This window comes from Ochotona curzoniae, unplaced genomic scaffold (assembly GCF_017591425.1).
Source record: "Ochotona curzoniae isolate NIBS_2020 unplaced genomic scaffold, NIBS_Ocur_1.0 scaffold_2453, whole genome shotgun sequence".
NCBI lineage: Eukaryota > Metazoa > Chordata > Mammalia > Lagomorpha > Ochotonidae > Ochotona > Ochotona curzoniae.
The window spans coordinates 23,485,643-23,497,073 of NW_024467094.1; the positions used below are offsets into that span (position 1 = coordinate 23,485,643).

An 11,431-nucleotide genomic window follows, 5' to 3' on the forward strand; every position below is an offset into this window, starting at 1 on the left:
GTAGGAGATGAGCCCTTCCACAGGCGTGGTGGGCACGGCGGCATCCCCCTGCCCGCCCTCACCCGTCCCCCCACTCCCCCATCAATCACCAACACAGAGAATGGCAGTGTGGAGCACAGTCGGTTTTAGTGGTTTTCTTTAATCCTGCTCCGCACTTCTTTCTCATTTACTACACGGGATATTATAAAGAATAAATAGCAGATACTCTTAATTTACAATGATTAGTCATTCCATTTGTTCTCTATATTTACAATAACTGTAAAATAACATTGAACTCTATAGCTTCTTCGAGGTCCAAGGAAAAACCAAAACACTTTCCGAAGAATGGAAAATAGCTTTTAAAAAGTCCTTCTACAAAAGTTCTCCCCACTCTTTGTATTTGAAGAAAAAAAAAAAAACTCCCCCCCCTTGCTTCGCTATGCGAAGGGCACTGGAATATAAATAGCAGGTTAACATTGTCAGCAACAACCAGAATAAGTCTCTTTTCTCTGTTCTTTTTTTTCCTTTTGCTTATTTTTCTTTAAAAATACAGTAGAAGCCGGTAACTTTTAACGTATAATACTGACCTTTTAATAAGTAAATTAAAACTGGGACCATATATATACACATATACATTCCTACACAGTTAAACAGTGCATTACATGAACCAGAAGGCTAGGTCTCTGTAGGAAAAAAAAAGTTCATTGAAAACCCTCGCCAGAGGGTGGTGGAACTGGTTGGAGGCGATGTGTGGGGGGGTGTCGGAGGGGTTCGCGCCAAGTGTCCCGGTGCGGGCTGGGGTGCCGGAGTTCTAGCAGGAGCACTTGCACTCAGAAATGATGGGGTACTGGATGGGAATCCAGCCGCAGCGCTGGCCCCCGCGCCTCTGACAGCGCCACCGCAGCACCGTGAGGTGCACGGACTTGGCCGGCTTGCACACCATGCCTTCGGGCACGGAACACGAGCGCTTGCTGAAGCAGCTGCCCACCTTCACGTAGCGCGGCCAGAAGCGGCTGCCCAGGTCGTTCCACGCGTACAGCACAGGACAGAAGGTCTGCGACCACAGCCACATCTGTAACTTCCTCCGCAGCTTCTTGCTGAGGCGAGGCTTCTTGCCCTGGGCCAAGCCCTCGGAGAACTCCAGCCCTTTGATCTCGCTCGGCATGGCCCCCGACGGCCGCTGCCGCAGCAGCTGGTCCAGCTCGGCCAGGTCCTCGGCGCCCCCAGCCGTCCCGCCGCCGCCCCCACCGGGCCTGTCTTCGGGGGGCGAGGTGGCCATGAAGCCCGGGTCGTAGTGGCCCCCGAGCAGGGAGCGCAGCAGCGTCTCGTTCAGATCCTTCTCCTTGGGGTCAAAGATAGGATCCGGGTGTTCGATGAGGTCCACAAGGGGCAGGTTGTCGCTGGGAGCCGGGCGGATGTGGAGGTAGTGCTGGCCGCCGGCCGGTGCCGCCCGCAACCCCAGGACCACCACCAGGGCGTAGAGAGTGACCCCCAGGCTGGGGCAGCGCTCCATGCCTCCGGTGCGCGCCCCGGGGCTGCTGCTTCGTCCCGCGTCCCCGGAGGAGAGCACCCCGAGCCCGCGGCGCCGCCGCACTCCCCCGTCCCTCCTGGAGGCGGCTCACCCGAGGCTGGGCAGGCGTAGGGCGGGCAGCATGAGCTGCGGGGAGAGCTCTTCGTGCAGCGCCGGCTCCCACCGGGGCGGTTAAAAAAAAAAAAAAAAAAAGGCAAGCAAGTTGGCTTCAACTCCTCTCCGCGCTCTACTCGGGACGGCGACCGCGGCGGGGCATCCGAGAGGACTCCAGGGCTGCCGCTGGGACTCCGGGGACGCCGGCTCCGCGCTGCTTTGGCCCGGCTGGCGGCGGCGCAGGGCGCGTGGACGAGCTGCTCTCCCCTCCTCCTCCTCCTGCTCTCGCAGCTCCTAGCCGGGCGGCTGTGCGCAGCGCCGCAGGCTGAGCGGCTCCTGGGGCACTTCCCTCCGCCTGCTCGGGGCTCGGCGGCCGGCTCTGCCCGGCGGACTCCAGCAGCGGCGGCGGCGGCGGCGTCCGCGCACGTTGGCACCGGTTTGTCTGTCTCGCAGGGTCCAAGCCTTTAAATTTCCTGCACTTTCAGCTCCATCACCATGGAAACCACTGACTCTCTCGGCGTTGCCCCCTCCCCCTTCTTCCCCCCAAACAACAACCCCACCCCCCACTTCTCCACCCCCGAGGAGCTGGAGCGGCACTGGCTTGGGGGGGAAGCCGCCTGCACTCGCCGCGGAGGCGGCGGCGGCTTCGGCAGCGCCCAGGGCTGTGCCCCGCCGGACCCAGATGCCCCGGGAAGCCGACAGCCCGGCTGCCCGCCGGAGCTCCCAGGCGGCGGCGGCGACGGCGGCGGCGGCGGCAGCGGCGGTGGCGGCGGCGGTGGCGCTTGGCAGGTCTCCGCGCAATTTTCTCTCTCCCCCACCACCCACCCCCCTTCTCCTCCTCCTGCAAAATGCACCGCCCCCCTCCTTTCTCCTGGAGCAATGCAACTGGGGCTCTAGGCGCCCCGCCAGGGCCAGTCCCAGGGAAAGCTTGCCGCGGCGCTGGAGCCGGCTTGCAGGATGCAAGGGCTGGTTTTGGGGGGTGTTCGAGGTGGAGCTGGGGGGGGGGCGGGGAAGGATTGCTTTTCACTAGCTAGGTGCTTTGCGCTGGGAAGGGAGCAGCCGAGAGATGCTGTGGGTTCTTTTTCTCCCTGCAATTCTGAGCCAGAAATTTCTCCATGTGCACTGAGGGTCTCCCCGGGACGCATCTCAACAGCCTCTGTCCCGGGTTCGGTCTAAGTCCCCTCCCCCACACACACACACACACACACACACACACACACGCACGCACACACACACACACACAAACACGCGCGCACCGTGTCCCCCTCCCCGCCCCCTCCCTGCACTCTGCGCCCGGGAATTCCGGAGCCTCAGCTTTGCTCAGTGTGATGTAACTCCTAGGAAGCACTGCTGCTCCTCTGCCCCGGGCCCACCACGGGGCTCGGCTCCTCTCCCTCCTCCTTGGCCGGGTCCTGCACCCTGAGTGGCCGGGCCGCAAGGGGCGCGTCCTGCTCGCCCGTCCGGCTCCGTGCGGCCGCCACTCTGCTCCCTGGGGGCGGCGCGCCCTCTGCTGGCCCGCTGCGAGCCCTGCGCCTGGCGCGGATGGACTTCGGACCTTTGCCCACTCTTGCTCGGCTCAGTTTCCCCGTCCTTACCTGCGTGTGCCAAAGGGCCCGTTTTGATTCTGAGTGTTGTCTCCAAGCTCCCCAGGGCCTCAGTGTAAACAGAAGCCCGTGGCTGCTTCCTGCACTCTTCCAGTTTCCTGAGAGCAAATGCCGCACCTTCTGCATCTGGTGACTTACAAGATGAACTGGTGGCATGAGGCCAGAGTGCTGGCCAGGGGTCCGCCTGGGCAAAGTCGGGCTGTCTAGTTTGGGCGCGGAATGCGTTAGTTTCTGTTTTCGGACCTCACTCCCATTTCTTTCTAATCTTACCCTTCTAAAGCTGTCTGTGCCCAATTGTATCTTTCAGGAGCTGTATCCCACAGAGAGGACGTGGGCTGTGGACCAACACCTCCAGTTATTTGTCCCTAGATGGAGAACCGAACCTAAGCTTCGAAAACCAACCTCAGTTTCCTTTGTGGTGACTAGTGCCTGGGAAAAGCTGAAGAAGACACACTTGGAATGGGTGATCCAAGTCTTTGCCAGTAGTCCCAGGAGTGGGAACCAGGCAGGGGTCCTACCATGACAGTCCACATCACCCCACATGCTTTCCCCGGATTGGTGGGAGGTGGCTGGTTGTTCCTTTCACCTTGCCCTTTCCCACATCAGCTTCCCTCCACCCCCTCAAATTTATCCACATTGTTGCCCAGTTCAGCAGGTGGGAAGCTCCTACCCCGACTTCCCCATCTGGACCACCTCTGGGGTTCCATTCTCAAAGTCCTGCCCCAAAGCAGATCTTGCATTGTGGAGACAAGAACAGCTTCCTGGTTCCTGGAATTTGGCTGTTTCTGAAGTAATGCCCAAATGGCACCTGGCATGTGGTTCAGCCCTCCCACTCTTTCCTCTCTGATGGCTGTGTGGGGTCTCAGGTAGTTTATTATGAAGCGGTTTTGCAAATTTCTCTACTGAATGACTTTTTCAGGTAAGAGGTTAAGGGCTACGTTGTTGTCCAGCCCTTCAGAGACAGACAGTTCCTGTCTGCCAGTTTATTGTACTACGTTTTGTCTCATTGCTCTCCATCTTCTCCAGGTCACTTAGTTTTTAGTTTGCAAAGCAATGCAAAGCCTTTTGTTCTTTATTCAGGCTGTGGAGATTTGAGCCCTGAAAGAGGTCCCCCGGGCATGATATAGATGGGGCAACCTGTAGACGGAGGGGCTTTGGGATGAAGACTGGATTGAGGGAGATGCCAAGGAGGCAGAACTTGACTTCCACCCCTGAAGACTTCCATGAGGAGGGATACAACATGGAACATCAAACCAATATTAAGAACAAATGAAAAACAATCTGTAAGTTCCCATGGTGGGGCAGGCCAGTGCTTCCTTTTAAACCCATGCCCCCTTTTGATGGATATGAGAATTTCAATCTCTTCTCTGAATGCTGTTTGACATTTTCTCCCAGCCAAGTACTAACCAGGCCCGACCCTGCTTAGCTTCCGAGATCAGACGAGATCGGGCGCGTTCAGGGTGGTATGGCCGTAGACTGTTTGACATTTTCTAATGCACTGTGAGGAGCAAAAAGAAGTCAGAGCAATTATACCCAGCCCCTTTCATGATCGAGTTCTGAAATGGCACACTTGAGGAGCTTGTGGCTCCCTGCCCTGACCCCCAGGGTGAGGGGTGGCACCTGCACTTAGGGGCAGAGTGAATGTGGTCCATGTTGGATCAGAGGCTCAACAGGCTAAGGTCTGAACAGGAGAGCCAAAAGTTAGCTGAGCCCCATGAAGGAAAAAGATGTGTGTGTTTCTCTGAGTCAGAAAAGAAGGAGAGAAGAAGGCATAGGGTGAACCTACATTAAAAACTGCACTGTGTGACAGTGGAGGAGCCAAGCAATTGGGCAACGGAGGGAGGAATGTCACGGACAGGTGAATCCTAGCACCAAGAGGATTTTTTATTTGAAAGAATAAGAGAGAAAAAGCAAAAGAGACATCTTGGATCCACTGTGACTTCCCAAGTGGCCTCAGTAGTCAGACCTGAGCCAGACCAAAGTCAGAAGCCAGGAATTCCATCTGAGTCTCCCCCAGAGGCAGCAGAGGACTGGTCCTTTGTATCGTCCTTGGCTGCCTTCCTGGGTACATTAAGGAGGAAGCTGGATTGAAAATAGAGCTCCTAGCAATTGCCTCAGCTCTCAGGTACAGGTTGCTGGCATAGCAGGTAGTGGTGTCACCTTCTGTGGCACAATCCCAGCCCCCACCAAAATGACTTTTGGGCCAGTTGCATTTAGGTTGGAATTCTGGCACCACTGTGACCAGCTACACATATACACAGCCACCACTGCAAGCTTCTACTCTGTCTTTTGTAAGCTGGGGATCACATAGCCGCTTGCTGTCTGAGGCAGGTAGAGAATTTATGGCCTGCCTCAGGGTCTGGGGCAGGGCTTATGGTAGACAATAATCTTTTAACAAGCATCAGTTCTTTGGTAAAGCTCACCAACACCAACCATCCCAGGTAGAGCAAGAGGGGTGAAAGGATTGGGGATGCTGCTAAGTTCAACTCCATGCCTTTGGGCCTGGTGTCCATGCTTTCAGTGCATGCACCAAACCGTCTCTGGGTGTTGCAGCAAGAGGGGCTGGAATTGCTTGAGAAGAGTCAGTAACCACACTGCCCAATGTTTCTGTGGCTCTGTTGGAGAGGGAGCTAGACAGGCAGCACAAAAGAGATTGCGCTGTTTCCCAATGAAGGCATGGCGTGGGAGGTGGGCTGTGGCAGAAGTGGCTATGAGCTCAGCTCTCCGAGCAGTCCTCGCTGTGGGGTGTTTGGACTTGAGTAAGGATGGCTGTGACCATCAGGGCCGGTGCGGAGACTCTAATGCGTGGGTGGGTAGGTCTCCCTGGCTCTGTCCCTGTGAAATGCCCGTGCAAGGAAAATCATGGCCAGATTTGAGGTCTTCAGGTCCAGGCAGGAGGGGCCACAGGGCAGCTTTCCTCACCTCTTCATCCTCCCAAGGGCCTGGGGTTTGATGTGAGGGTACCTGCACCCTACAGTCACATACATGGCTTTCAGAGAGTCATTTCACTTCTACTGGGCCCCTGACAGCAGGAAGTCAGGAGACCATGAGGCGCCATCAGGAACGGACATCTTTTACGTTCAGCACCAGCCTTGCTATCTAAAAGTCACCTCTTCCTGCTTCTGATCGTGTGACAGGTCCCATAAATGGACTTGGGCAGACTTTCTTTTCCTGAGAAACGAAATGATTTGTTTGGACTCAGCCTAGCTTAGCGGAGGGAAGAGTCCAAGAGTCCATGACTCCTCACATTTCTCTCCACTGCCAGGCGGAGGGGAGAGTGGAGGTGGCACCTCCAGGGTGCTGGGGGCCTTGGCCAGGCCAGACCTCACAGCAAGGAGAGAGCCACAATACTTTATGAATGTGTGTGTGTGTGTGTGTGTGTGTGTGTGTGTGTGTGTGTGTCCTTTTGGTTATGGGGTTCTACATGCAAGAGTAAAGTTTGAACTAGTATGAGCAGGAGGAAAAGAGAGGTGAGTATAGGAAAGAAAAAGGTGAGGAATAACACCAAAATGTAGGCTGGGGAGGGAGAACAGGTCAATAACTGGGAAATACTTTCCTTAAACAGAGCCCAAGTTTAAGACCAAAGGAGGAAAGGAGTCCCGGCTGCCTCATCCCAGCCCCGACAGCCCCTTCCCTTCCCCAGTCTGGCTCCTGCTCCGCCAGTGCCCCCTCCCCATCTGGCTCCACGCTGGGGAAGGGGAGACGTCTCTGGAGCCCAGTGGCTCATTCATCTCCTGATAAACTGTTTATCTGAGTTTTAACGAGGGCGCCTCTCTCCAGCCCTGGAGACAGAAGCCTCTGCGTGTTTAGCCTGCCTGATGTGGGGGGCCTGGGGGAGGAGAGGGGGACGCCAGCAGGCATATCTCTTGCCTAGCCCTTGTTCAGAGGGCTGCTGGGCCGAGCTGGCTTCATGCTGACTTTCTTAGCTGAAGTCTAGATGGACTCAGGTTTTCTTGTGGAGAAGAAATCCTTCTGCAAGCTCTCTCTCTCTCTCTCTCTCTCTCTCTCTCTCTCTCTCTCTCTCTTTCTCACACACACACACATACACACACACACACACGTTCTAAATGCATTTTAAGAACAAGTACAACCTGGTCCTGTGTAAGAGCCTTGAGTCCTCTATGACCCAGCATTTCAGAAGGAAAATGAATGGAACACTGCAGATACGGTATTGCTTGCATGGGACAGGAATTTTCTAAATAACAGAGCGAAAAGGCAGCTGTCAGCCAAGTATTAGGCATGTGGTGTGCTCTAGGACCCCTGCCCTGTCCCAGTTGAAAGCCTTTCTCCATCCTCACAGGCACATGTGTACACAGTCTCTGCTACAGGCATGGGAGGGTCTGCGTTCCCCTGCCTCAGCACATACCTGAAAAGCAAATGTAGACACACGAGAGTGCAGGCACAAAGTGGCACACTCCCACTTCTCCCTTCCCCATGTATAATCCCGGAGTTCCCAGAGGCAACACCCTCTAGCCAGCTGCCACGGGGAGATCCTGCACAGCCAGCCTTCTCCTGCCCAGCAACACAGGAGCATCCATCCCAGCACGGGCTCACACTCCCCGCATCCTTCTGGCCTGCTGCTGAGGACAGATGCTTACTGAGATAATGAGATCTGTCTCCTTTATGCCCTCAAAGGTTTTAGAGATTAAAAACAGGGGACAGGAACTTGATGCTGTAAAATCAGCCCCCATTTCAGATGCGAGAAGTGATTCGCAAGCTCCAATAACGGAATCCCCTCAGCTGGGCATTTTCATCCTTGTAGAGGTGCAGGCTCCGGATGGTTCTGTGACCACCTGCTGCCATCTGTCAGTCATTGATGCCTCTGCTGGGGAGGCTTGGGTACTACCCACAGATGCCCTGCTCAAGGAAGCCTTCTCTTGAGGAGTCTGAGGGTAATTTGGGGTGGTGGGGGGAAATGATACTTCAGGATGCCACCTGTTGTGGTGAAGCTTGGAAAAGTTGGGGCAGAAGAGTGCACATCCAAGGTAAAAGACCCCAGAGACCAATAGGAGTTTGCAGGCTGCAGGGGTGAGGAGGAGCCACTGGCAGAATGGCACCTTGGATGGGGCAGAGCATGAGGCAAAATGACCCTGACTATGAGATGAGTTGGTAGTTCTCTGAGTAGTAGAGGCTGGACAGTGAGGGGCCCTGAATTATGGCCATCAAAGGGCCTTAAGTTATTTCAAATACTTTTTGAATTTAGACTAGAGAAGCCCTTGAAAGAAACCTTGGAAACTCTATTAGTAAGGCCATCATAGGCCCTACATTTTCCAGGATGGCTTCCATGAAACACACACACACAACCGGAACTTGATTCTGAGTTATATCAAGATTGAAATCTAGGCTGTCAGTCCCAGCATCCTTGCTTTTCCTCTCTATGCAGGGATTATGGCATGTACGAAGCAAAAAATATTCCTTAAGTTTCTAAGTCCCTCCTTATAATGATCACCTTCACTAAAGAATGGGAATAGTGTGGGGGGGTGAGCAGAAAAGAGAAGCTTAACTTTTACTTCATATCATGTTTATGTCAATCTGATTTTAAAAAGCAATTATATATATATTTGTTTTGCATTTCAGGAAAAAGTTAATAAAAAATCAAAAGGAGATAAGGTTAAGAACTTAGCTGGACAGGTTAGGCAGCTCCTGGCTGTGGGGTTGACCCAGTCTTTGTTTTTGGTTTGGTAAAATGGTTCAGTGCCCATCTAAGGCTGGGGAGGGAGGGGCTTTTGCATACATGAGAGTGTGACAGACGCTGTTTTGTGCTGCTTTAATCGCCTGTCTCAGGCATCGGTGGAGAAGTCAGATTGCTTTCAAAATAAAGCAATACCCATGTCAAAACCCACCACCGGACTGAGAAACAAAGCAGAACTCAGATGCAGCAAACCCAATCTTATGCCTGATCAAAAGTCTGCAGTCTGGCATGAGTTTTGGGGTGAAGGCTGGAGACTGGAAGCAAGTCCTGTAGGTCGAGGGATTGGGGGCCTGTCCCTCAACCAGAAGGAGCCCACATCCTCGTATTCTCTTCTGTTTTCAATCTTAGAAGAAACACAGGTTTGCCAGGGACTGTAAATTCACCACCTGCTTACCAGCCTATGTTGTCTTATCTAGATCTCACAGGGGCTTCTGGAGTAGGGTGATTATCTCCCTATTTTCTAGATAGGGAAGTCAAGGCCTAGAAAGGCAGGGAGCATCCCAAGGCTGAGCTGTTGGAGTCAAGGATAGGATTCTTGTATCAGGGCTGTGAGCCCACAGGTGTTTTGTTTTGTTTTTCCTTAAGACATCTGCACCTGGCTGTGATTCTGTATTTAGCTTCAGAGATCTTCAGTACCAGCAGGTCCAGAGGGAGGTAGTGGGCAATGGCTTTTGGCAAACTGGTCTTGGAGGGGAGAGGGCTCATTTAAGTCCTCCTCCCTGTCGCCACCTCCCATAATGGAGCGTGACTGCTGTAAAACAGGCCTTTTGATCAAGCCTGCTCCATTGCTCTTAAGACAAACAATGTCTCAAACCCCCAACTGTTTTTATTTTTCTTCTAAGGTTTCGACTCAGTGTCTTCACCCAGCTTCGTGTAAAGATGCCCTCAATTAAGAAAGAAAATTTTTTTTCATTTCTTTATTATAAATCACCACCCATACTTATGGCAGACAAGAAGGAAGCCTCAGAGCAATATAAACAACCTCCTTCAACATCTAGAGGGGCTCTCCACTTCCTCCTCCCTCATCGCGTATCCTCTTCCTACAGCGTTTTTCAATCTGTTCGTTGACATCATAAATTGAGACATATGCATCCTTATTACTTATAATACAAATAAATATCAATAAAGCAGTGGCTGCTCCTTTCCAGCATGGTTAGTAGGGACATATAAGCTTCAAGCTTAAGCATGGGATTGCTGAGGTATGGTTCCTCATTCACAGAATTCGAAGAAGCAAGTGATTTTTGTATCCATACACATCTCAGGATTTTTTTTTCTTGACTTATTTTAATGAGACTACGGGGTGGGTGGCCTGATTGGCAAATCCTCATTCCCCATGCAAGTGCCTGGTGGAGTCTTGGCTACTCTGTTCTCTCGGTCCAGCTTCCTCTCCCTGTACCCGCGAAAATGATTCAAGTACTTGGGTTCATGCTGCATAGCTGACAGCCCCAGATGGAGTTTCCGGCTCCTGGCTTTGGCTGTTGTGGGTACTGGGGCAGTAAACCAGGAGATGAAAGATCTCTTTCTGTCTGTCCCTTCTCTCTGACACTTTACAATTGAAAATCAATTGATCAATCTTTAAAAAGAAAAAAAAAATGAAGATGAATGAAGTCCTTACTGTGGCCCCATTGTCCATCCTTACAAAATGAACCCGATGTTCTACACTTGCAGACAAGAGTCTCCTCACACAAGGGCTTACCCAGGTTAACTCGTTAATGTACAGCTTGATTAAACTGGCAAGGGTCATCTCCAGAATATGGGGAGAAGGGCCCTTGAAGTGCCTGGAGGTGGCAGGGAGGGGGCGGGCCAGAAAGGAGGCCAGGTTGTGGTTCCGAGCTCATTTCCTCTTTTCATTGTTTCAGAAGTGAATTAGCGCAGGCTGTTCAGCAGAACGCATTGAGAAAAACCTGCCTCTCTCTCTCTGCTTCGGGATTTCAGTCACCTCCCATGAGCCTTTAAACTGTAATAAGAGGCATCGTAATGATCATGCCATGGGGCTAAGGGAATCCTGGCAGATCACATTTTATAGCACTCTGCTTTTCTTTCAGGTCCTGGCCCAGGAGGAGAGGCAGCTACATTTTAGACTAAATGTTTATGGTTTAGCCTCCCTCGACAGCATGAGCGTTTACTTCTGAGTTAGTTCTATTGTTCCCTCCATGATTTAAATATGCTTCTTCTAAATATTTTGACAGCAAAGCAAGTCTTGAGGCACTTGTCCTACCCCGGTACATGCCTCCCCCACCTCCTACTCCTGCCCCAGTTCTCCTGATCTGTGATTGGTGAGTTCTCAGACTTGTCACCAACCCACAGGTAGGGGGTTCTCAGGTGGGGCTCCCATTTGTTACCAGAGTTATCCCGATGAGTTCACAGTGGGAAGCAAGTAGGACTCCCACCCAGGGCAGTAAGGTACCCTCCCAAAGTCTTGGTATTCTTGAAGGCTAACAAACTGGGATGTGGAAATGGTTTATTCGCTGTTATTCCCAAACCTCCAAGAATTCCCCTGGTTGCTTTCAAGACAAAGTTATGACATTTGAT

General features: G+C 52.7%; 1 protein-coding gene across 1 annotated transcript; it reads right to left on the reverse strand.

Moving 5' to 3' along the window:
* Nucleotides 1-546: 546 nt before the first annotated feature.
* Nucleotides 547-2,047, reverse strand: NOG (noggin). The gene has a single exon (XM_041001251.1). The coding sequence runs from the start codon at nucleotides 1,490-1,492 to the stop codon at nucleotides 791-793; it is 702 nt and encodes a 233-aa protein (XP_040857185.1). The 5' UTR covers nucleotides 1,493-2,047; the 3' UTR covers nucleotides 547-790.
* Nucleotides 2,048-11,431: the final 9,384 nt, after the last annotated feature.